Source organism: Boleophthalmus pectinirostris, unplaced genomic scaffold (genome assembly GCF_026225935.1).
Source record: "Boleophthalmus pectinirostris isolate CB_2022bp ecotype Guang Dong unplaced genomic scaffold, ASM2622593v1 HiC_scaffold_20, whole genome shotgun sequence".
Taxonomy (NCBI): Eukaryota; Metazoa; Chordata; class Actinopteri; order Gobiiformes; family Gobiidae; genus Boleophthalmus; species Boleophthalmus pectinirostris.
The window spans coordinates 25335564-25362475 of record NW_026571153.1 but is presented as its reverse complement, the minus strand read 5'-3'; the positions used below and the strand labels follow the sequence as shown (position 1 = coordinate 25362475).

The 26912-nt window shown below is 39.7% G+C and overlaps 2 protein-coding genes across 3 annotated transcripts in view; both read left to right on the top strand.

The window, feature by feature from the left end:
* si:ch211-200p22.4 (phosphatidylinositol-binding clathrin assembly protein) overlaps nt 1–12191 on the top strand; it is a 136832-nt gene extending 124641 nt beyond the window's left edge. For both annotated transcript variants that reach the window (XM_020917738.2, XM_055156276.1), the window contains exons 15-19: nt 397–421; nt 1640–1772; nt 9776–9832; nt 10224–10340; nt 12037–12191. In XM_020917738.2, coding sequence (XP_020773397.2) covers nt 397–421; nt 1640–1772; nt 9776–9832; nt 10224–10340; nt 12037–12051 — 347 coding nt within the window. In that variant the 3' untranslated portion in view covers nt 12052–12191. The remainder of the gene's footprint in view (nt 1–396; nt 422–1639; nt 1773–9775; nt 9833–10223; nt 10341–12036) is intronic.
* Nucleotides 12192–24569: 12378 nt separating this feature from the next.
* Nucleotides 24570–26912, top strand: part of zgc:92429 (uncharacterized protein LOC445063 homolog) — a 12058-nt gene continuing 9715 nt past the window's right edge. Inside the window, exon 1 of the mRNA XM_055156280.1 lies at nt 24570–24786. Coding sequence (XP_055012255.1) covers nt 24723–24786 — 64 coding nt within the window. The 5' untranslated portion in view covers nt 24570–24722. The remainder of the gene's footprint in view (nt 24787–26912) is intronic.

The following is a 26912-nucleotide window of genomic DNA, read 5'->3' as shown; positions in this document are numbered from 1 at the left end:
TGGCACAATCTGATCAGAAAAAATGTCGAACATTTCACCACTTAGAGATACATGTAGAACACCCACAAAAGTCCTAAGTCCAGTACAAACATGACCGACTTACCACAGTGCTGTTAGTGCTCGCTTATCTAAGATTAATTGGAATCATATTGGAAGGAATGCAATTGACAAATTAAAATGCAAACTAACAGCAACTAGCATGCTAACAGAGCACCAGCCTTACGTCCTGGTTCCATGAAAATGCTTTATAATTAGATGTAGACAGTGCACAATGTTCAAGCTGCTTTTCCGTTATATCTGTACTGGGGCAAGATGCATGTTGATTTATATGTTTTTTAAAAATCTGTTAGAGCTATGTTAATCAGCTTTTTTTCTAACTTATTTTTCTGTTTTTAGATCTGCACTTTGGGACCCCAAAGAAGTAAGTAAAGGATATGTTATTTTTGAAATTGTTAGAGAGACACTATGTAAGTAATTTGTCCATCACCTGCTTCTTTCTATGGATACACCATTGCTCTGCCTGGAATGTTCCACAGTATGACTTTAAACAGCTCTGCCTTACATTTATTTAATTACCGGTGGATTTATAGTTCAAAAATACCTTGAAAAACATTTTGAATGTGAACAGGGTTGCCTCTCCACAGAACTGACCTGTAACTTGGCTTGATTTGGTCTCCATGATGATAGAAAGATTTAATGCTAAATGATCACATTTTTATTCAGCACTTTTCCACCTTCAGTACACTCAATGTAGAGCCCCGTGGGCCTGACGCAAAACAGTGCAGCGCGGGACGCATTTTGAAAGCTCATTGTGGGTGCGAACAGGAGCAGGACTGCACAATGCCTGAGCGGGCAGGTAGGATGAAAAACTGCAATCCCGCAAACTAAACATGAGTGTAAAGTAAAATATACCAGTGATTAATGTATGCATATTATACATCATTTCTGCTGGATGTTTTATTTGGCATTAATAAAAACATTTTAAGCAGCCTAAGTTGGCGGATGTGGTCTAATCTTGTGCATATTTTAGACAATTCCTTTCCACTTTTCCATGTTTGATAGAGCTTAAGAAAGCGAACGTTCCCATCTTGCGGGATTTTGCAGGACAAAATATCGCAGATGCGGGCGGGAGCTGGACTGAAAATTACAATACTTTGCGGGTGCGGGCAGGAGAGGGACTGAAAATTCTGTCCCACGCAGACCTCTAACTCAAAGCGCTTTACAACAAGGATCCATTCACCCACTCACACACACATTTATACACCAGTGTACGCGAACACTGGGGGCGAGGTAGGTTAAGTGTCTTGCCTAAGGACACGACGACCACATTCATCTGTGGGAGCTGGAATCACACCAACCTGTGGGTTAGTGGATCTGACCGCTCAACCATTGATTGATTGTTTGTGTCAAGAGCGGGATTCAAAATGCCAACTTTTGGATTCGTGGACAAACGCTCTACCAACGGAGCTACTCCCACCCTAATGCCATACTGTGAAACATTCCAGACAAAGCAATAACATCTCCATGGAGAAAAGCATTTGACGGACCCTCCACCAGAAAAATTACACAATGCACCTTTAAGCTCCTGAGAATTTGGGAAAACCTTTGGGAAATCTCACTCCCTCCTCCGTACCCTCAGGCCGGAGATGCAGTGGACGCAGCCCGGAGAAAAGAAGCTGACAGGGGGACAGAACTGGCAGAACAAGACCATGTCCACCACCCAATGGGGCCCTGCACCCATGGGCCCCCCACCCATGCCCCTGCAACATGTGGTGAGTGTGGAAATTATCTCTACATTTTGGATGCAAGTATCCGTGTTGATGACTGGGCCTGTCACAGTAACACATTCTGAAGTGGAAAGGAAATATAGTCTCCAATACTTTCTGTATTTTTGTACTTTTCTTCTCAACCCTTTTTTTCCCACAAATTGCCACTTAACTGAACCAGGACTGAACCAGGACTGAACCAAGGACTGAACCAGGACTGAACCAGGACTGAACCAGGACTGAACCAAGGACTGAACCAGGACTGAACCAAGGACTGAACCAGGACTGAACCAGGACTGAACCAGGACTGAACCAAGACTGAACCAGGACTGAACCAAGGACTGAACCAGGACTGAACCAGGACTGAACCAGGACTGAACTGAAGACTGAACCAGGACTGAACCAGGACTGAACCAAGACTGAACCAGGACTGAACCAGGACTGAACCAAGACTGAACCAAGACTGAACCAAGACTGAACAAGGACTGAACCAAGACTGAACCAGGACTGAACCAAGACTGAACCTAAACCAGGGAATAAAGTAGTGAATATAAGAGGACCATACCAGGTCTAAACCAAGACTAAACAAAGATTACACCAGGGCAAAACCAGGATTAAACCAGGATTAAACCAGGATTAAACCAGGATTAAAACAGGATTAAAACAGGACTAAAACAAGATTATACCAGGACTGAACCAGGACTGAACCAGGACTGAACCAGGACTGAACCAGGACTAAACCAGGACTAAACCAGGGATAAACCAACTGATTTAAAACTATGATAAATATTCACCACAGGTACTACCCACCAAACCAAGTTATAATTAGAAAAACATGAAAACCAGTTTTGTGCACTTTAACTTCAGGGTGAGTTATTATGACTGGCCTAGTACAGTACATGTGTGTTTTTTATGGATTTTTCCCATAGTGCAGCAGTTTTCCATGTGCATGTTGATCGTATTTGGCAGGTCTGGTCAGCTCCTGATCTCTGGACTCTTGAGTTTGAGCTTACGAAGCCAAACTGTCACTAACCCTGCACTTTCTTATTTCCTCCACCTCTGATTTTTATCCCTCTCTTCCTTCCTTCTTCATTTATCATCGTTTTGTTCTAATCTGTCCATTTTGCACCGTCATCCCTTTCTCTTCCTGTGTCCTGAGCTTAGGTGGTTGAGTAGCCAGAAATTGTACTGAAGTAAGAGTAACGTTACTTCAGAATGGTATTACTCAAGTAGAAGTACCAAGTAGTGCTTCAAGAAGTTACTCAAATAAGAGAAACTTCAATGTCTTATATTATGCTAAATTGACTCTTGTGAGCTTTAAGCCATGTTATAATCATGTTTCCTCACCAAAAACATACCTGGAGTTGTGCTTTGTTTAATTTACACATTTTTGAGTAATCCTTTATCTACATCTAAAAGGTCAAAATGCTCTGCTCCACCTTGTGATGTCATGAAGTGGTAGTCTTCAAGTTAGCAGCTACATTTTACCTTTAGTTTAGCAGAGATTGGAAATTCAAATTATCCAAATGATTCTAGTGAAGGTGTATGGAGTATAAAAACACAGTGCACGTTCTGTTTAACCACATGACATCACAAGGTGGAACAGAGAGTTTTCAGTTTGAGAGAAGAACTCAGCCTAAATGGGTTTGTGAGTTAAACCTGTGTGAATGAAACAAAACACAACTCCAGGTCTGTTTGTGATGAGGAAACAACATTTTAAAGAGTAATATCTGATTTAGAATTTGAAGGACAAAACCTTAAATAATGCACAACATCTGGTATTATCAAAGGATAGACACAAAAATGTGACAAACGGAATAATTTCTGAAGGAGCTCTGCAAGAAACACAAATGTTCAAATCATTTCATATTGTCACATGAAGTTTTTGTCATTTGTAGTCTTACGCACAAGTACTGAGTACTGTTACTTCAATAAAAAAAATATTACTTGAGTAGGAGTAAAAGTATGCTGTTAGAAAAGCACTCTGAAAAGTACAATTTCTTTAAAAAGTTACTCAAGTAAATGTAACTGAGTTGAACCTGTTCGTCTTAACCTTGTCATCCTTTCTTCTGTCTATCTCTCGCTCTCAATCTTTCTTTCTCGTCTTTATCTCTCTATTGTTTTGTCTCCTCCGCTGCAGAATGGAATGTTCTATACTAGTTATGTAAGTACTTACCGCATAAACCTGAACATGTTTTTCACTCATATTTGCATTGCACTCACTGAATACAAATGTACATGTTTTGATTTGTTAAACACAAGGACACAGCCTTTCAAAATAATATGCATGCATAATGTCTACAGGTGACGACAGCTAGTTTTTTCTGGAATGTGTTACGTGTATTGTACTCCATTCTCTGGGTGAGTGAATCTAACTATAGGCACTGCTCTGTCTGAGGCTCAGCTACTCAAGTTAGACTTTAATCTGAGTTTTGTTTTAGCACAATCTGACCAGAAAGAACTGACTTAGTTGGAACTATAAAGGTGAGATGATTTTCAAATGGCATTACAGTCACATATAGTAACATATGCCCCGTTTATATGAGAGCTTTAATTCCTATAAAATATTAAATTAATTAATAAATAATTAATACAAATTAATTCCGCTTTAAAAAAAGAACATGTGAACACGTAAATCCTAATGATTATTTGGAATTAAACTTATTCGGAATTAAACTTAAATCCGAATTAAATTGGTGGTTTATTCCGATTTTAAAGCAAAATTAATTTATTCCACGATCATGTAAATGTTTATTCCGCTTAAAAAATAATTCTGGTCGTTCAGCGCATGCGCGTTGGATCACCCCTCTGACTTGATGATGCACTGCAATATGGTGAAAAAAGTTTGTATCATTTTTGTGTACCCGTATCTCTGTTTCCTGTTGCCTATGTAATTATGAAAGGTACCGAGGTTCCCTGTTAACACCGCGAGCCGTCCTCATCCCAAGTTATCATCATGAACTCATAAAACAGCAGTATGTGGTCTATAACTGTACACAACTCACCACATCAGCCCGGAGCAGAAGCTCTGAGTCCGTCTAACAGCGGTAAATACACAGGAGCACTCACTATAGCGTGCAGCCCCTCCCTGGTCTTTGGTCATTCTCCGAGCGGGTTGATCAGACAGGTCCATAGGCTCCGTCCTCCATGTGCTGGGTCCACACGGGGGCAAGCAAGACCAGTGGATCCGTGTGGCAAAAGTGAGAGTGCGCTGTGGACTACAGGTGTGGGCGGGCTGCTCCTGTCCTCTGTGCTCCAGGGCTGCGGCTGGTTCCGAGGTGGTGCAAAACATCCGGACAGAAGCGCGAATCCCGTTTGGTTCATTATATCTTGTTCTGAGCGTCTGTCCTCCGTGCTCTTAGTTCTTCCCCGGGGAAAGTGCTTCTCAGGGCGAGGCACCTAACACCACTCCCCGGTCCAGCTCATCGGGGCTCGACCTGAACCGGAGCTGCTCCCGCTGGTTCAGAAGTCTGAGTTCGGACTGTTCCCCTGCCCATACAAACTGAGGAACAGTGGTACACATCCCCACGCGTAACAACAAACCGAGATGACAGTGAACATAGACGGTATCGATCACAGAAAATGTGTTGTTTCTGAGTTTGAATTTCATTGTGTCTCCATGGTAACTCCTGGACATCCTGCCATAGACACGTGCTGCGTTCATGTGGTCCTCGGGAATACTCATGAATGCTCACACAAGCCTTCCGCATCTGACACCTGCACCTTAGTTCTGTTGATACTCAGGGGGTGTTTTACTTGTCTCTCTATGGTGGAATGTTCAGATGTTACCATGGAGACACAATGCACACATTAGTAAACACTCTCAAAAGGAAAAAGAGAAAGAAAGAATACAGGAATACAGGAAAAATACAAAATGGATTCAAACAGCACATTTTCAGGAGCCTGTGATCAATACGAGTGTGCATGGTCCTGTTTAGGTGTTTGATTTTTAACAAAAAGGTCAGAGTGACTAACTGAAACTGTTGGCTAATACTAACTAGCTAATGACTGTAATTTAATATGTGAGAGACTTGTTCAACAGCACAAATCAGCTCCAACTAAATCATCTCCTTCTGGTCAGATTGTAAAAAAAAATTAAGTCTAATAGAGCTTCAGACAGAGCAGTGCTTACAGTTAACATCACACCCCCAGAGAATAATGATGACATCATCTTTAGACCTGGGAAACCTCCATCCAGTGATTTTTGGAAAGTCTATTTTTCTTATTTGGTGTGAAAATTTAAAAACAAAAAATCATTATTAGTCAGAACTCCTCAAAGAAGATTGAATATTCTGAGTACAAGTCACTTCAAGTTGTGGATTTTTATTTTATTTTTTTCACAGTGAAAGTGGCTCTTTGAAGGAGACTGCAAAGGGAATGTTAAAAGTTCAGTTTGAAAGATGGTTCTATGCCGACAAAGCATCAATCAGCAGACAGCAGGGAGGAGAGAGGAGGAGGGAGAGGAGGAGGAGGGAGGGAGAGACGGAGAAAGAGTGGGGGACATGTACTTAAAGGGCTTGTACCTGATTTATTCTTGTCATAGTAAATTGCTCTTTAATCTGTTATTCATGCTCATATCTTGATTTACGGTCAAATTAGTGAAATTAAAACACCAGGATCATGTAGAGAGAGTTAATATGAAGACTAAAATGAGGAGTCTGACAGTAGCAGTTACAGAGAGGAGCGACTGGAGCCAGAGTCGATGGAGCCGAAAACACGCCCATGCTCACTTTCTATTTGGAACTTGGCAGCTTGCAGGCTCGCTCTGTCTATTAATACAGTCTATGGTATCCACTAATACAAAAGCTACGGACAGGGTCACCTCTATCAAGCATACTGTTACTAAGAATCATGGAAAACCAACTGCCTGGGACTTGATTGTCTGACCGCGTCTGAATGTCGACACTATTCCCTACTTAGGGCACTATTTATTAAATGTATTAAATTTTCGACAGTGCACATTAAAAAGTCGGGAAAGAGTCCAGAAAACAATAGCGTTCAGTGACAGGTGTTTAACTGGACACAGCCCGACTCAATGAAGCAGATAAAAGCTCTGTTTTATGGCGCTGTATATCGTGATTCTGAATAAAACATGCTTAAATAAAGCGTTACGGTGTAAAGGTGCTAGTGTTACTTTCGCTCTAGTTGTTAAAGAAGCAATACCGTATTTTCCGCACTATTAGGCGCTCTGGATTATAAGGTGCACTGTCATTGAATGGTCTATTTTTGAACTTTTTTCACAAATAAACCGCACCGGACTTTAAACAAAACACAACAGTTGGTGCGTTCACGGTGACTCTGGGCTTTGTTCAGTTGTGGCGTGTAGGGAGGGTGCTGTCTGGGACCAACGGATTGTCGGCGTGTTCGCAGTGACTCAGTTGTTCAGTTGTGGCTAGAAGTGGCACATTGCACTCGCTTTTTCGGTTCGTTCCGCCGTTCCATTCCTTGTCGGCGTGGAGTGATGAGTGTGGCTGCGGGTGTGTTTCGTTGCGCTGCGGGTGGTGCGGCTTTGTAGTTTACTGAAGTTGTGCTGGACACCCGAGTGGATTCGTGTATAGTGCGCTCTGGATTGTGGAGCGATAAAAACGTGTGTGATTATTATTAGTCCATAAACACTGTCATAAATGTCAGTTTTATCTGAGTTTAGCAGACTCTTTTTCACCTGGACACCAGAGTCATGTCACCTGAATGTAGTGAGCTGCATGTCTGAATAGGCTCTGCGATTAACTGTGATAAAATCCATTGAAGTAAATGTCATCAATGTTAAAATGAAGCCTGCATACGTATGTGCTGTTTGGAATCATCTTGAATTTGGCGCCTCATCTGTTTAATCGCATGTATCCAGTGCGCTCAGAGTTGTGTGTCAGTGAGGAAATGAGGCAAACTGAGGTCTGGTTGTAATTGTTGATTTGCTGAACATAACGTAACGCTACAATGACATGGAGCTGACGAAAACTTGGCCTGGGAAGTTGTAATCGCATCTTTCCAAATGTCTTTCTGGTTTGTGACATAAGCGTGAATAGAGCCTATTCGCTCTGTGAATGAGTGCACTAAAGAGGGCGCTAATGAGTGCGGGCTTATGTAGTGACTGAGAGACTAGGGTGGATATTTGGACACAGCCTCTGTAATGGTGCAATATCACAGCGGCAGAAAGGACTAATTGGGCGAGGCTAATGGTTTGACATCAAGCCTGAACACCAATTGTGTCGATTCCTTAAAGATTTTAACCGTTTTATAACATTGTTCCCTCATCACATTCGTACCTGGAGCTGTATTTGACTTTATTCACTCACATGTGTTTGATGAATCCTTGTTTGTGCCCATGCTACAGTATTTTCTGACTACCACTAGATGACATCACAAGGTAGAACAGAGCATTTTGAGCTTTGGAGATGCACACAGACTAATAATAAAGGGTTACTCAAACATGTGTGAATGAAACAAAACACAACTCCAGGTATGTTTTTGAAGAGATAACAACTCGGTAGAATCAATTTTGTGTAATATAGGACCATAAACAATACCTGCTTTTCGATACCAATACTTGAACTGTTCTTCTTTGTGCGCCTGCTTTTCTGTGCACTTAAATAAAGTGAAGTAGACCTGATTGCATGATGTGTAGTTCTGGTCTGAGACTTAACAGAGGGCACAGTGACCATTCTGTATACGTCTGTCTGAAAACTACAGAGATCAGTCTGGTTTGCCAGGCTACATGGAGCTAAACAAATTGCCTGTGTGGGTGAAGTGGATGGAGCAGAGAGCAGAGCTGAATGCAGGCTTGTCTCTCTTCTTTTAAAAGCCTAGGCTAATGATGGTCCCAGTGGGAGACTGTTAAGTACCTCTGATACATGCTGCGCTGTTTGGCTGCGAGCATACGTGCTCTCCATCAATGCGCTAACAGGCTAACAGACTGTTTACACAACCACGAGTTTTCACAAATCTGCAACGTTTTGAGATTGGATTGAAATGGGGGAATATCAATCTGTTCTCAACTAGATCTAAACCAGGATTTAACCAGGTTTAACGCAAGACTAAACCAGGTCTAAACGAATAATAAACCAGGAATAAACCACAACTAAACCAAATCTAATTCAGGACTAAACCAGGTCTAAACTAGAACTAAAATAGGACTAAACCAAGACTAAACCATATCTAAACCAAGACAAAGGTGCAGTCCAGTTTTAATTCAGCTCTAAACCAGCTCTAAACCAGGACTAAACCAGATGTAAACCAGGTCTACACCAACACGAAACCAGGCCTAATCACAATCTAAATCAGGTCTAATCCATCTTTAAACCAGATCTAAACCAAGACTAAACCAGGTCTAATCCAGCTCTTAACCAAGACTAAACAAGAGCTAAACCAGGTCTAATCCCAATCTAAACCATGTCTAATCCAGCTCTAAACTAGGACTAAACCAAGACTAAACCACGGGTAAACCAAGACTAAACCAGGTCTAAACTAGGACTAAACCAAGAGTAAACCAGGTCTAAACCAAGACTAAACCAGGTCTAAACCAAGACTAAACCAGGTCTAATCCAGCTATAAACCAAGACCAAACCAGGTCTAAACCAGGTCTAATCCCGATCTAAACCACATCTAATACATCTTTAAACCAAGACTAAACCACGGCTAAACCAAGACTGAACCAGGTCCAGGTCTAAACTAGGACTAAAACAAGACTAAACCAGGTCTAAACCAAGACTAAACCAAGTCTAAACCAGAGATGGTATATACCTAAACCAGGTATAATCCAACTCTAAACCAAGACTAAACCAGGTCTAAACTATGTCTAATGCAGTTCTAAACCAGCTCTAAACCAGCTCTAATCCAGCTCTAAACCAAGACTAAACTAAGTTTAAACCAGATCTAATCCAGATCTAAACCAAGTTTAGCCCAGATCTAAACCAGGTCTACATCAGACTGGCCCTATTACACTTTGATGAGCTGCGTGTTCATTTAATCTGCCTTCACTGACTCTTGTGTTTGTGTTTTGTTTTGTTCTTCAGAGTCCGGCTGCTGTGGCGTTCCCCATGGCCACACCTCAAGTGCCTGTCTATGGAATGGTGAGTGTAAAGGTGCACTATGTCACTTTTTGGTTGGGGGCTTGTCTCTATGGATATGTAATTTCTCTGCCTGGAATGTTCCACAGTATGACATTAAACATCTCTACCTTATATTTATTCAATTACAGGTGGTTTTGTAGCTCAAAAATACAAATACATAGAAATTTCTATTCTGACTGTGAGTGGACTCGCCTCTCCACAGATCTGACCTGTAATTTGTTCCAGTTTGGTCTCCATGAAGATATTAATGCCAGACTGATTTGTTTAATGCCATACTGTGGACAGTGTAAACCAAAGCATCAACATCCTCATGGAGATGAAAAGATTGCAGACCCTCTCCAGAAAAGTTACACAGTGCACCTTTAATTATGTTTATGTGTTTGTGTCTCAGGTCCCTCCTCCGATGGGTCAGATGGGGGGGGTCCCTGTCATGGCGCCTCAGCCCATGATGTACAACCAGCCTGTGCTCAGACCCACCAACCCATTCGCCCCCCTCCCTGGAGCACAGGTACACGCCCACATAACAGATGATAACGGGGCAGGTATCTGGGTATGTGGGTACATGATTTTCTTTGTTTAGACGAGGTAAAAGTCATGGAGTTGTTTGAAGTTGATTTTTGAATTCAAGGTATTTTGTATCAGTAATAAAAATTGGTCATTGGAGAAAAGAACATGCACTTACTGAGCCAAATACATTCTATTGAAATGATTTGGAAATACCTAGAAAAAAAGATGCTTTTAGACATATTTATTTCTAAAAAGAAGGTGCAGTGGAGTTCATCAGAGGATTCCGTTATAAGATCAAAAGACTAGGCTGCAAATTTTGAAAAACGTGAAGGTACTTGTGGAAAATGTTGTCAATAATAGTTTTCAGGCTCTTTTCCTGTGAGAATAAAAGTGTTTTATTTGAACATTGACAGAAGTCTTGATGTGCAGTGTATGAAAATATAATCTGTTCTGAACCAGGTTTAAACCAGGAATAACTCAGGACTAATCCAGGCCTAAACCAGGTCTAAAAAAGTCTAAATGTGGACTAAACCAGGACTAAAGCAGAACTGAACCAGGAATAACCTGGGAATAAACCAGGTGAAAACCAGGCCTAAAAAAGTCTAAATGGGGACTGAACCAGGACAAAACCAGGACTGAACCAGGACTAAACCAGGACTAAACCAGGTTTAATCCAGGTCTAAAGAAGTCTAAATGGGGACTAAACTAGGACTGAACTAGGACTAACCCAGGTCTAACCAAGGTCTAAACCAGGCCTGAATCAGGTCTGAACTAGGTCTGAACCAGGTCTAACCCATGCCTAACCCAGGTCTAAACCAGATCTAAATCATGTCTAAACCAAGACTAAACTAGGTCTAAATTAGGTCTATACCAGCTATAAACTAGGAATAGTCTAAAGGGCCGTTCACACCAAAGCGTCAAAGCGTCCAGTTTCTATGTGGACGCGCGTCTAGGGCATCCTGCGTTTTTGCGGCGCGAATCTGGTATCGACGCAGCACGACTTTAGCTTTTTGGCGTCGATGCTCTAGACGCGTGTCCAAGGCGTCAACGTCAGAAGTTGAAAATGCTGAACTTTTTGCGTCAGATGCACCGCGTCAAACAATCAGGGACGAGTATCCAGCGACGTTATTATCAGGAAGCAAGAGCCACAAACATGAGCGGAGCATAAATATATACACCACAATCACCGAGCTGATCGCAAGCACTACACCAGGACTACACCAGGACTAGACCGGGACTAAACAAGGACTAGACCGGGAGTAGACCGGGACTAGACCAGGACTGATCCAGTGTCATTAGCGGAGTATAAATATATATATGCCCCAGTCGTTGACCCGATCTCCTCCGCTGATGTTTTTATGTTATAAAAACACTAAAGTCTCTCTGGCAGTCTGGTCTGACATTGTTTCAGGAAAAGACCGGGACCGGGCTCTAAAAATTCAAATGCAAAGGCGTCCAAATAGAGGCATCAAGGCGTTTTTTGGCGCTTTGGTGTGAACGGCCCTTAATCCAGGACTAATCCAGGACTAAACCAAGACTAACCCTGGTCTCACCCAGATCTAAACCAGGTCTAACCGAGGACTTTTTAATGCAGTTACACTATGCCAGATATCTCATTTGCTTTGAGCAGAGTTGATTTTTTTCTCAGCAGATGTTGAAATCCCAAACTAACTGATGTTTCTTCTGTCTCACTTCAGATGCAGTTTATGTAAAATCCAAACATGGAGGAGGAGAGCGGAGCACCAAAAGCAACGAACAAATAAACAAACAACGAAAGAAAGAAGGAAAGAAAGGGGGAGAGAGGGGGAACGGACAGATGGAGACAACACAACCAGGCCACAGGAAGTGTCTGAGGACTGATGCATGATGGGATGCGATGAAGAGGAGGAGGAGAGGGTTCTCTATTGGCTGATAGTAGAGGTCTTCTGAAACAACTGATATTTGATTCTATATACTTTTTATAGTATGAGAAGTGATAGGGAAGCTAATCATTGTACTACTCTCACTCACTATTACTCAAGTAGAAGTACACAGTAGTGAGCTAACAAGTATATGTGGAAACTAGTACTCGAGTAAGATCGGATTTATAATTTGACGGATAAAACATTGAAATAAATCTGGACAGACACAAAAAACACAAGAACCAATAACCAACTTTTACTTAAGTCAGAGTACTGTTACACTGTATAATATATTACTCAAGTAGAAGTAAAAGTATTGAGTCTGAAAACTACTCTGAGATGTACAATTTTATGAAAAAGTTATTGCTTTGAGGGGAAAAAAAACAGATTTAACAGGGTCTAAATGTTAACCTATGATGGAAATAATAAAATTAATGTTGATCTAAAATGACTACCATATTTTCCGGACTATAAGTCATTCCGGAGTTTAAGTCATACCAGCCAAAAAATGCGCAATGAAGAAGAAAAAATCATATATAAGTCGCACCGGACTATAAGTCGCACATTTTGGGGAAATGTATTTTGTAAAATCAGAGACCAGGAACCGACATTTCATCTTGAAAGTCAAGTTATAGTAATAACAACAGAATAAAGAACAACAGGCGGAATAGTTATTAATACTAACAGTTATTCAGATAATTATAGCATAAATAATATAAGTTTACCAAGCTCACAGTCTCACTCCAAATCACTAAATCCATTAAATTCTTCATCCTTGGTGTCACTTCTACTCGACCTCTGGAGATAAACCATAGATCCATCATATAAACAGAGTGCTGCTTCCTCTTCTGTGTAGCTGTCGTCAGACTCAGCATCAGTCCCAGTTAGAATTATTCTGGCCTTTCTGAATCCCGACAGGATGGTTTCAGTGTCATTGAAGTTCAGGCTTTGTCGATTCATCCAGTAACTTCCAGGAAAGTTACATGGCACATCCGCCCGGTTGCCGTGAAGCTGTGTTCTCCATCCCCGCTTTCCACCAGTCCCTCACAAGTTTTTCACTCACTCCAAACTTTCTTTCTGCTGCTCGATTACCATTCTGAATATTTCACTATTTGCAGCGAGTCAGCGGCTATTTCTAGAGGAGACATGCGCAGTAGAGTGCGAAGTGACAGTGGTACATGAGTAGTATTAGTACTAGATACTGACACACGAGCCCAGAACGCCCTCTCGCGGCTGTCAGTCTGAAATTTTTAATATATAAGTCGCACCAGAGTATAAGTCGCAGGACCACCCAAACCATGAAAAAAAGTGTGACTTATAGTCCGAAAAAATAAATGTACATAGGTCTATTGACGGCTACTAATGATGAGGGTAAACCATTAGAACATGGGCTGACATTCTGAATGATCTCATGATTTCAGATGGAGTAGGGTGACCAGACGACCCTATTTACCCGGGACAGTCCCAGTTTTGAGCCCTGTGTCCCCTGTCCCAGCAGATTTATCCAAAATCAGTGATTTGTCCCAGTTTCATACAAGAAATGTCCCAGGTGTCCCTATTTTTGACCAATTTGATCCAAACTAGGACTAAAATAAGACTAAACGAGGACTACATCAACTCTAAACCAGGACTTAAACAGGACTGTCACAATTTTTGACTAATCTGATCTTCGCCAACAGTAAAGAGGAGCATAAATTGTCATTTGTTTAGCCAAAATACAGAAATCCATGTTTGTGAATGACCATAAAGCAAAAAAAACACAGTGACAGAAGAATGCACAATCTTACACACTATTTTGGGACTTATGGGGACTTATAGGGACAATGTTGAAAGCAACCTATAATCAAATTAATATAATGTATCTACCTTAAATAGGGTAATTAAATTAGCTTTTAGCATTAGCTTTATTTCACACTGGTGCTATTTGTCCTGTGTGGCTTCCCGTAGCCACCATCAGGTCTGGGCACGCTCAGTACAGGACGCAGGTTTGTTCGTCACACCTCCAGTTGTTTCAGAACACCTCTCTCTCTCTCTCCTCCCCCGTTCACATCCAATTCAACCAACCTTTTCGCCAATTACCTTTTCATTTACTCCTCCTCTGTTCAGTCAAGGCCTTCTCAAATGTGTTGGTGATCGAAGTGGTTTTAAAGCAATGTTTTATAGCCCTGAAATTTTGACAACACGCGAGCTAATGTTGTCCAAATTGTTGTTTTTGTAACTATAGATTTGCATATTTTTATTCCCCAAAAAGGAAGTGAGTTACTGAAAGCGTGGCCTCCATTGCTGCTAAGTGGAGGTTTTTTGTTTTAGCCTTGGTGACACTGAAATTCACAAAACTCTCAAATCAGAATAAGAGCTTTTTTATCGTGAGGTTGTGAAAAGCAGAACATAACTGCATCATCTGTTTTCAACACTTTGCACTGAGTAAAAGGGTTGTTTTACAGACAGAGCATTCAAATCAGACCGAAGCTGATGCAGATAATTACAGGAAAAATGCCAACTTCCAATTGTGGATTACTTTATTTACAGCTTTTTTCGTTAATATGAGAATGTGTTCAATTAAAACAACATCATTATTTTGTTATAACGGAATTGCTAAGCGCCCACAATGCTGGTTTAACAAGAAGAGGTTTAACCACCTGGTTTAACCACCTCGCTCGTGATTTGGTTGGTTGCTATGATACTCGTGGCCGGAATTCCAAAAATGAAACTTTAATCCAAATTCGCTCCTATAACTGCAGCCTCGATGAGCTTCTGCGCTGGAGCGAAACTCTATGGCTGACGTCAGACTCTTTATACATGTTATTAGGTTAATTTTTCCAGATCAAGGCTTTGTTTTCATACCTGACAGTTTCGACTGCTCACTAGTGGTCTTCCTCAGAGTGGTCACATGATGATGATGATGTCAGCTGATTTAAACAGGTTTTGGCGCTGTCTTCCTTCCGGTGGAGGCAGGACGACAGCGCCATCTGCAGTCTGACTTCTTCAGGACAGTATCCCAGGTGTGTGAGAGTAAAAAAGCCCTCTCGTCTCAGTTTATAGTCCCATGGGCATGTTTCTGTATTTTGATTGCCTCTTTAATTCAGCGATGACCTTTGTTGTCCTCTGTCCCAATGATGTTCGCTCCGTCCCAGTCCATAAAGTGGTTCTCTCTTTTACAGTGGTCAGAACTGGCTGATTTGAGTTGTTCCTGTTCTGCTTTGTGTTTTGTGGCTTCACTGTTTCCTTGTCGCGTTCTGTCCCATGTTCCTTTTTTCGTGTACTGAACACCCTCCCTGTTTCCCCAATGTACGTTTTATTGCAGGACATGCAGGGTATTTCATATATGAGGAAGAACTCTTGTGAGCAGTCGAAACGGTCAGGTATGAAAACAAACTCTTGGTCAGAAAAAAGAACCTCATAACAGAAATTATTGGAAGAACAAATGAACCTCATTGGTTTTATCTTACATCTTAAAACTTACCATGAATGTGCTATAAATAACCCCTAAAATCATATGTAAAGTGTAGTGGCTCATATATATTGAAGTAAAAAGTTACAGTACAGTAGTTTCACCGTGTACTTTGTTACTTTTCTTGTTTGGTAAATCCAGACTGACATCATTCTGTGTTTTCTTTACAGATATCAGTCTGGTCTTCACTATTGCGTCTCAAGCCTAGTGAAAAATTATCATCCAATCAGATTTGACAGACACTCATGTAAAACGAAGGAGCTCATTGGTCACTCATGATTTACAAATCAAATCAAATTAATCTCACTTCAGAGTTTAGTGCTGCGTTTATTGATTATACAAAAATCCATCATGTTTTTCTTTCCGCTATGATATTTTCTTTTGTGTGTCCCTGATTGGCTAATCCACCTGTCAATCAAACACCCATCCGAAAACTGAGATTAACCAGTGATCAGACTCACTTCTTCGTAAAGTACTGGAGAAGTGTGTGTTCTGGATCTCAGGCATTTACTTCCCCTCTCTGTTTTAATCTGATTCAAATGCCGGGTCTGTAAAACACTCAATGTCCCCACAGCCAAAACAACACAGGGATTCTGGGTAATGTAGTATAATATAATTGCTCACTTTTATTGGAAATCAAAGTTAAAATTGCAATGAAGTCTTTTATCATGATTTTGACTATCACTTGCCAATCTTGTTTCTAGACTCATCAAAATATGAATCAAGATAAATACTACTTGTTAATGTGAGCATTTTTTCCGTACTAAAATTTGTTGTTTTTTGCAGTTTTGTTGTAAATTTGATCCAAACTTCTCAAAGATCTATGCCATTTTCACCATGATGTTAATATTTGTTACATGATTGTCTGTTATTGAGTTATTGAGGGCTTTTTCTAAAACATGTGTCAGAAATTGTGTCAAAAAATGTGCCAAATTTGAGCCAAATGAACTTGACACAAATTTTCTTTTAATTTTGTTTTGTAAAAATTCTCACGTTTTGTTGCTAACTGCACATGCTAAAGATTTGCACTGAGTGACTCCTGCCGCGTAGCTTTTCTGGAAAATAGATATGAAATTTGTAATTTTCGGGTTTTCAATAATATTAATGAAATAATAGTTTTGTTTAATGCCCTTTTGGCATCTTTAACGAACCTTTTGTAACTGTCATTGTCATTACACAGGGATGTCCCGATTCGCTTAGCGTAGTTTTAAAGTGCATATGACAGCTTTCCATGTTTTTCTAAAGTGACGTGGTTTGGTGGGATAGTATTTGTGTTTAATAGTTATAATTTTACATCAGTTAAGTAGCAATTTGTGGGAAAAAAAAGCTGAGAAGGTATCATTTATTATTATGTTGTGACTCTGTGCCGCTACTACATCTCCCACAATGCACCGCAGTTGTTACCCGTGAAGTGACTGCATCTCGTCACTGGAGAGGCCAAGAAAACTCATAAAATTTCCCCAAAAATGTCCAAGAAAAGAAAAATTGATGCAGAAGGATGGTTATTTCATGAATGTTACTGAAGGAGTAATGTGAATGTTTTAACTTAAACCTTTAAATCAAATCAAATCCACTTTATTTCTAGAGCACATTTCATAAACAAAACAGTTTCCCAAGTGCTGCACAATACAGATAAAACATAAATATAAAGTAAAGCTCTACTTAACTCTACTAGTCCTCATTAAGACAATAAAACTAGTAAAATCAAATAAGAGCAAGAATACCAGTTAACAATAAAAAGGTAAAAAAAAACTTAAAAATAAACAAAATTAATAAATATGAAATGAAAAATCAAATACAGACCGATATTACAGTTACAGTTGCAGTCTTAACTTTACAACTGGCCCTTTGATGACAAACATGATCCTAATGTGGCCCTTGGTGAAAATGAGTTTGACACCCCTGATCTAGAAGATGAACCAAGGATGATGATGTTTTCAGTGGCCTGGTGCGAAATGCCAAAAAAGATGTCTTCTTCCACATCACTTCCTAAATACTGGCCTAGCCCCGCCCACGGTGTGACATCAGAGTGGGACGACGTTTAATCTTACAAAACTAACTTATAGGTGTTTTGACAATTTAAAGATCCTAAAAAATGTTCATATTGTAAAAATAGAGAAGAACTCCTGCGCTGTGGATGCCCTGTCAGCCGAGCACGGGCAGTTTGATTTCACAAAAAATGGGAGAATTATTTATATGCAGTACCTGGAGCAGCCACTAGTTGATTCAAACAGGGACAGAGGGAGTTCTTATTATAGATCCACGGTTCTAAAAACAGAATCGCTCTTGCTGTCACCAACACGGAAAACTCCATCCAAAATGCTGAGACTATTTAGAAAGCCACTTTTCTGACAGTTTAAACCTCCATTTAAGAAAATAAACATGTTGACCTTTATTTCTAATCATAACTATAGTGTAATTTAGACCATTTTCAGCCCCTGTTCACATTACGGTTGCTAGGTAACAGTTATGGAATTACCTCTACACATGTCCAAGCAGAAAGTAAAATGATAAACTTCACCAAAATTTACAAAAAGCTAGTCAAGATTATTACTATTATTATTTAATCTTAAATCTAGTGATGTTAGTGAAATGAGTCTAACCTGTCATATGCACTTTAAGTTTTAATACTGAGCCTAAAACTCAAAACTGAAACTGAAACCTGGTCCGTACCTCTAATACGTGCCTCAATTGTTTTACTGCACAGATATGTTCAAAATCATGCAAAAACGACAAGCATAAAATGTGTGTTGTGAATAATAACAATAATAGGTCTTTGGGTGGACGGGTGGTGGAGGAAGTGTCTTGCCCAAGGACACAACAACAGTACGTCTGGTCCAGTCCGTGGTTAGTCTAGACTTTAAATACAAAAGAAGCCAAGAAACAACTTTTAACTGATACGAGTGCCAAAAAACGCGACGTGCGAACTTCATACGTTAAAGTTGCGTTGTGTAACTTTTCGGGTAGAGGGTCCCCCACCTGCTCGTCTCCATGGAGATGAAATGTTTCACAGTGCGGCATTAAACGTACGCGCAAATCTGACCCGTATCTTGGTCTGGTGGCATCTCCTGCTTGTTTCCGTGGAGATAGTTACGTTTAATACGATACTGCGAAACATTCCAAGCAAAGGAATAAAAGGATAAAAATGTAGACGGACCCTCCACCGGAAAAGTTACATAGTGCACCTTTAAATAGATATATATAATATTGTTTTGAAATAGTTTTAGCGCGGATTCAAAATTTTACTATGTTTTTGGAAATTTGAAGAGACAAATTCATGCTTGGGTTTCAGTTGCCAGTTTGCGGGCGCCATTTTGAGGACTTTTCGCCATTCAGAAGCTAGAATACTTTGTTTAGAATTGTTAAATACCATGGCAACGGTGCTAACTTTTCCACTCTATCTGGACATCCTTGGAGACGCCATAAAGTCACGTTCGATCCTCTGCTCCCGTAGCCGCTTTGACCCTTTGTATAGAATGTATAAAAATGCGCTCGCTCTCTCTCTGACTCTCTGCTTGTCTTGTGCTAGTGCTGCCGTCCATTTTGACCCCCTCTGCTCCCCGTAGTCCTTGTAGTCCACTTCCTCTTCCTGTAGTTCCCAGTGTCTAGTGGCTAACGTCTCTGTCCTTTGCTGTTTGCTCGCTTTCCTGCCGCATATGTTCAGTATATTTTTTCACTTTATGATGTCAGATGATTTTAAAGAACACACACGATGCAAACTTGCGGCTTTAATTATCTTTTAAACGTGTTTTTGGTCGCTTCGGAAGAAGTATTTGACATTTTCTAACTTGAAGATTCAATGGGTACTAGTCAGAAGTTGCCAATACCTCGATAAGCCACGATACGATGCATATTTCGATAGAGTGAACTTTCGATTCGATAGGATATATTTCAAATCGATTCCATACAGTTCAGTAAAAAATAATGGCAAAATCATGGCCGTGACACTAAAAATCTTACAGTGAAAATGTCAAATGTGTCGCCTAAAGTAAACTCTAAACAAACAACAAAACTGTAGCACTGTAACAAAATAATTTAGTAAAATATACCAAAAAATACCAATATTTCGATATTTTTGCACACCTAACGTCTCCGTAGAGATGTTACTGCTTTGCCTGGAATGTTCCAGTCCCAGTAGATTGATCCAAAACCAGTGATTTGTCCCAGTTTTATACAACAAATGTCCCTAGTGTCCCTGCTTTTGACCAATTTGTTACCCGCTGACACAAAAGAAGGGGATATATTGTCATTTCTTTGTCAAAATAAAGAAAAACTTGCTTGAAAATGACCTGAACACACACAAAAAAAATCTCGACTGAAGTCTATCAAACAGAGAGTGTGAGAGCTGAACGCACCACACTCTGGAGAAGTTTGGAGTTTTATCTATGACGCAACTAAACAGGCAAAATTTAAACGGGGCATTTTTGAGACTCAAAGCAAAAGCAAAACACAGTCCAGATTTGTTTTTGACGAAGGAAACCTTAGAACCTGGTTAAAAGGTTAAAATGAAAGTCAAAATTTGCATCATATGTGTTCTTGAAATCTCTTTAAATCTCTCTCCGGACTGTGAATCGTTGAGGTCATTCAGATATCCAGGTTATTTGAGGCAGACTTTATTTTTTTCTATACAGCACTTGATTGGCTTGCGAGCGACCTATGTTAGCTTTAGTTTCAGCTATAGCAACATCGAAATGGCCGAATGTAGCTTGTTGATGCCAGTGATCGAACATTATGCACTTTTGGTTAAAATCTTTGGCCCATACAATCCTATTTATTTTACAGTTTCAATGCAAATTTACGTCTAAAATTTAAATTATTTTCTTCTGAGCTGGAAAATTCAAGTTTGGTGATTATTTATGAATTAATAAAAGGTGTATTATGTAATTTTTCCAATGGATGCACTGCCACCTGTTTGTCTCCATGGCGATATTGAATTGCCTGGAATGTTCCATAATATGGCATTAAATTTATCCCTTCAACATTTATTCAGTTACAGATGTACTCGTACGACCTGCGATCTTGCTGTGAGCTGTCGGTCTCCATGGAGATAGATAGGTTTAATGCCATACTGTGAAAAATTACAGCCAAAACCCTCACATCTCCACAGAGACACCAGAAAAGTTACATACTGCATCTTTAAAGTCATGTTCAGCTAATACATGTGTCACGAATTTCGGACTTCCTGTCATTGCGCAATGCATACTAGGAATAATTTTCCGAAAAAGTGAGCATCAAACCGCCATGTTGGATCCTAACAGCGGAAAACGGCTCGAGAAATGGGCTTCGGAAGTTTGTGAACTCCATAAATGCAGAAGGGAATCAGATGTGTGTGACTGCAAACCTCCGTTCAAACTGTTCTCTGCTGTTAGGATCCAACAACCACACAATTACAATGTCTGAATCCCAAAACTAAAATATGACAATATCAGAACCAGAAACAAAAGTGATATGGTTCAAAAGACTAGAAAAGACTGGCTTTGTCAACAGACTCATCCCACTGGGAAAACAAACTTGGTGGTTTGATGCTCACTTTTTCGGAAAATCCTTCCCAATATGCAATTGTTCAATGACCGGAAGTTTGAAATTCTTGATGCATCTATTAAAACTCACTCTCATTGACCAGTTCATTTCTACATTAAATTCAGATTATTCCAGCTCTTCTTTGGATTTTTTTTTTTTTCTTTTTCTTTCTTTTTCACATTTCAAATCACAGAATCTGAAGAAGCCACTCCCCTCTGTGCTTTTTTTTTTTTTTTTCGGGCCGATGTAGCATGAGAGAAATACGGAACTTTTCCTCTGCCGACACTGTTTCTGCCGTGTGCCCTTTGATGCATGGTTGTCATGACGACTGCATCAGTTTCAGTTTGGAAAAGCATGTTTTGATCCCACTGCGATGGAATTTACACAAAAACGTTTCGATTTTGATTTCTTCTCAGACTAAATTTAAAGATGAGATGTCGATATTCCTGCATTTAAATCTAGTTAAAGGTGCACTAGGGAATTTTTCTGGTTGGAGGGACTGTTACTGATGTTACTGATTTGGCTAAGATGTTCCGCAGTCTGGCATTAAACACATGTATCTGTCTTTTTATCTATCTAGCTATCCATCTATCTATGATTCCACAACTCAAGTTACAGGTCAGATCTGTGGAGAGGCGAATCCACTCACAGTCAGAGTTGTAGCAGTTTGAGTTTAATGACTGCTTAAAATGTTCCACCATGAAGCATTAACTTATATATTTTGCATTTATTCACTTGAAGGTGTTTTTATTCCTCAAAAATACCTTGAAAAATACTGCATCCTTACTGTGAGTGGGATCGCCTCTCCTCAGATCTGACCTGTAACTTGGCCAGATAGCGTAACCTGCTTGTCTCCATGGAAATAGTCAAGTTTAATGCCATACTGTGGAATATTTCAAAGCAACCGCCCCGTTCCTCCACCAGAAAAGTAACACGGCACACTTTTTTAAAAACTACAATTTCTGCTTTTATTAACATTTTTGTTTTATTTTACTGCTATGAAAGAATGTTTTAAATGATCTTGTAGCAAAATTCCAAACGTTTTTAATTCCCAAAGACTTTTTATTCACCAGCGTTTTATTCTCCGTGGCGCCCCCTGTTGGTCTCTTTGTGCACACTTTTTTTTTTTTTTTTTTCTTTTAAACCAGTCGCTGCTTCAGTCTCATGTAAATACTATAAACATCACAACCAAATCATACTCATTACTTTTTCATATTTACAATGCAGTACAGTAGTTTAGGGTTCGGGGGCGGGCTTTAAGGTCAGGAGCGGCTGTGATTGGTCGACGATGCCAAATGTTTTTTGATTGACATGTCTGACCCCTCCTCCTCTGTGTAAATGTGTGTATTTATTTGGAGCGTTCTGAGACGAAAATGTTACGATTCAATTCAAAATCTTTGTATTTTCAGTCAAATTTTTGTTTATTCCGGGTTTGTTTTTCTCTTTTTTGGAAGAAATAAAGTCATTTTCCATTCCTAAATCCTGTGCAGTTTGGAGTGTTTTAGAATTTTGAAGAAATGTGCTCTTATTTAGAAATGAAGTAGTGACTCTTGTGAGGTTTAAGTCATGTTATAATGTTGCTTTCTCCTCAAAAACAGACCTGGAGTTGTGTTTTGTTTCATTCACACATGTTTGAGTAACACTTTATTATGAGTCTGTCTGCATCTCCAAAGCTCAAAATGTTCTGTTCCACCTTGTGATGTCATGAAGCTTGGTAGTTTTCAAGTTAACGTCTACATTTTACCTTTAGTTGAGTAGAGATTAAAATTCCAGGGCTGAAATTGTCCAAATGATTCTAGTGAAGGTGTATGGAGTTTAAAAACACACCCTGTATTACCACATGACATCATAAGGTGGAATAGAATGTTCTTGTTGTTGTTTGTTTGGGAGAAGAACTCAGACTAAATAAACAAGATTTGTGTGGAAAAACAACAAAAAACACACAACTTCAGGTCTGTTTGTGATGAGGAAACATTACGGGCCCTTTAAAAGAACTGTATGTATTCTGCGCTCTTACAGTCGACATGGTTCTCAAGGTGATGAATGTGAATCTGAATGGTCGCTACCTACTTATCTGCAGGTTCAGGCCCTGGTGACACGGGTTCAGTAGGCTCGATTCATGCTTACGTCACAAAATGATGAAAATCTGAAGTGTGGTTGTAATAGTTGGATGAAGAAAACTGGGACATTTGATCTTTTTTGCTACATTTTGTCAGACTTACTACGGCAAACAGAGCCCGCTGGAAGCTGTCATCGCATGTTTCCAAACATCTTCTTGGTTTGTGACGTAAGCATGAATGGAGCCCGTTGGGATTTTACCTTTTTTATAAGACTACAGACTATGCACATACAAGTCCTTTAAATATTACTGGCCTATAGAATGTTGTGATATTATCTGGAACCCAGTCTTTTTCAGATATCAGACAGAGAGTTCACACGTAAACAGTCCAAGAGCAGATTTCATCATTAAAGGGAGGGTCCACTCAGGGTCAGCTCAGGTCCTGTCATCACTGTCTCTATAGAACAGACAGGAGACACCTGCTGCCCCTGTCCATCCAGGACGTAAATGTGAAATCTAAGGCCAAGTTTATCATGTTGGAGATTGTTCATGTTAAACTTTTCAGAGATTATACGTCTGCACGTATATATAAATGGACATATGTTCTAGCCTCTTAGCATTTTGGCGGTAAATTACTTTGCAGCGCATAGACCTCGACACAGATCCATGAATCAAAACTGACGGCGACAAGGCGACGGCGGCAGTGCGCGATGAGTCGACGTGGAACTATACTTCACCCTTAACCCTATAAAGCCATTTGTGCCATTTGAGTTCTAAATGCATCAAAGAGAATTTTGTTTGGTCCTAAAATAAACACAGCTGGGTTCTATAAAATGGCCATAAAGGCCTAACGTATCAAATATGATACATTTTTTATTTCTAAAATAATAATATAAAATATAAAATATAATAATAAAAAATCTTTTTTTTTTTTTTTTTTTTACATTTTGTTCAAACGTCCAATAATGAGTTCAATATCAAAAAATCTGAATTTTCTGTCAATTATTTCACATGTCAGGCTTTAAAGGATTAAAATGTACTTGAGTAAATTACAGATACCTTTTTTTTTTTTTTTTTTACTTAAATGCAGTATTTTACCTCCACCTCTGTCACTGACGGCCTAAAATGAGTGACGTGTCTGGGCTCCGTCACTCTCTGACACCTCAGTGAAAGATAAGTCCTGACAGCTGAGAGAGGGAGGAGAGGAGAGGGAGAAAGAGGGAGGGAGGGGGGGGGGGTGCTATTTTTACCCCCATTCAGTGCACCCTCGCCTGGCCACATGCTCCCAAAAGTGTCCCGAAGCTGTGGATCCTTCTGGAGGTTTCTCTGATCAAACCACACACGTTTTAAAGAGCGGAGCGGCAGACATTTTAGGACAGTAGAAGAAGAAGCTACTACTACTTGTACCACTACTGCAAATACTACTAATACTACCTCAAAGTACAGGCCGAGATGGCTCTGCACTGCTACAACCGAGGCTGTGGAGAGAAGTTTGACCCACACAAGAACAAAGATGGTGAGTTAGAATGATTTTGTTTTTAATTTCAGATTTTAAATGTTTATTCAAGTCCAGTTTTTATATTACTGTTTGTGAAGTTAGTTCTTGACATAAATAAAATAGTTTGACTTACGTCTAAATGTGAGTTTCGTTTTAGAATATGCTAGACCGGTGTTTCTCAAACTGTGGTCTGCGAGCTCCTTCAGGTGGTCCTTGATAGATGTTCAGTTTGTGGTTTTGTTTCAATTTGTTGTTATTTTATCCACTTTTTGGACCTAATGAAGTTCAGTTCTTGTTCAGAACTGCAGTGGAAATGCTGTCGTCCACTTTTAGACCTGGTTTAGTCCTAGATTAGACCGGGAATGGTCCTGTTATAGACCTGGTTTAGATCTGGCAGTACTCGGAAAGACAAGTATTTTCTTTGGAGGTACTTGACGTGAAAAGTTTGAGAAACACTGATTTAGATCAACAGTTCTGCAGTTTAATATGACTCATACCACCATTTATGTATTATTTATTTATTCTCCTAACACCACCAAAGCTCCTTCCTATAGCAGTAGCATAGCAGCTCATTTTTTTCAAGTTGTCTGAGTATTTTCTTAAGAATGACAACAAATTCTATGACGCAAATTCTCTACAAACATGTTCTGAAAAGTTCCTGTGTGTCAGAGGCCCTCCCTGTGTCTCCATGGGGTCTAAGCTGCCAAGTCTGTATCTTAGGCCTCTACAAACATGTTCTGAAATTCTTGGGTTAGGTTAAAACTCAAATTTCAAACTTCTCTCAGATGTAAATGCTGGAACTTGTTCATTAAACACAAATAATTCTCTAAGTTTGGGTTTATTTTAGCTGAAGCATTTGCTCACTTGTTGTTAGTTTTGACACATGTTTAAAGTGGGGCTGTTATCAACGTGACTCCGCCCACTCTGCTCACAGGCTCCTCCCCCAGACACAGTGACTCCGCCCACTCTGCTCACAGGCCCCTCCCACAAACAGCTGCTGCTCTGGACACATTTACAGCACATTGTCATTTAGTTTTAGGATTTCTTTAGTCAAATTTTGTCATATAGTTTCAGTTTTATAGTTTTATCGTTAAGTTGTTGCTTTTCAGTTTCTGCTTTTAAAAGAACTACGTATGTATGTAGTCTGTAGGACTGGGCATCATTCAGAAGTTTCCGATACAATACATACCTCGATACATAGGCCACGATACATGATACACGATACATATCCCAATGCAGTGAGCTTATGATACAATTCAATTCAATATATTTCAAATCAATTCGATATGGCTCAATAAAAAATAAAGGATGAATCATGTCTGTGATACTAAAAATCTTTGTTAAACCACTTCTTGCGCAAAGTTCATATGAAACACAAACATTTTATTCCTCAAAACAGTGAAAATGTCAAATGTGCTGCATAAATCGAGTTTCCTTCCACTAAACAAACAACAAAACTGTAGCACTGTAACAAAATAATTTAGTAAAATATTTCAAGAAATAGTCTTGGCGATATATATCGATACAGCAAGCCACGATATTGATACTGTATGATCACACTAAACACTACGATATATCAATATTTCAATATTTTGCTCAACCCTAGTAGCCCGTGCTCTTACAGTAAAAAAAAAAAAAAAAAAAAAAAGTGTGGCTCATTCTGCTTTCTGATTGGATAATCGAATTTAAAACCAAAACATCAAATTATAACAAACAATTTTGCATCATGTCCAATGTTTTTGTAATTAACAATAAACCAGCATTACAATAGTTATCAGTAAAAACTATATTTGAGTTGAACATGTTTATCACAGATGGGTTAGGTTTATGGAATTGAACATCAAAATCTTACATACAGTTCCTTTAAAGATGCACTGTGCAACTTTTCTGGTGAAGTGTCTGCTGCCTGCTTGTCTCCATGGAGATGTTATGGCTTACCTGGAATGTTCCATGGTATGACATTAAACACTTCCATCTAGCATTTATTTATTACAGGTGTTTCTGTTGCTCAAAAATACAATAATTCCTTCTGTGAATCAGGGCGACTCTCCACAGATCTGAACTGTAATGTAACATAGTGCAGTAGCCTGCTTGTCTCCCTTGTGGTTTAATTTATACTGTGGAACATTCTAGACAAAGCTACA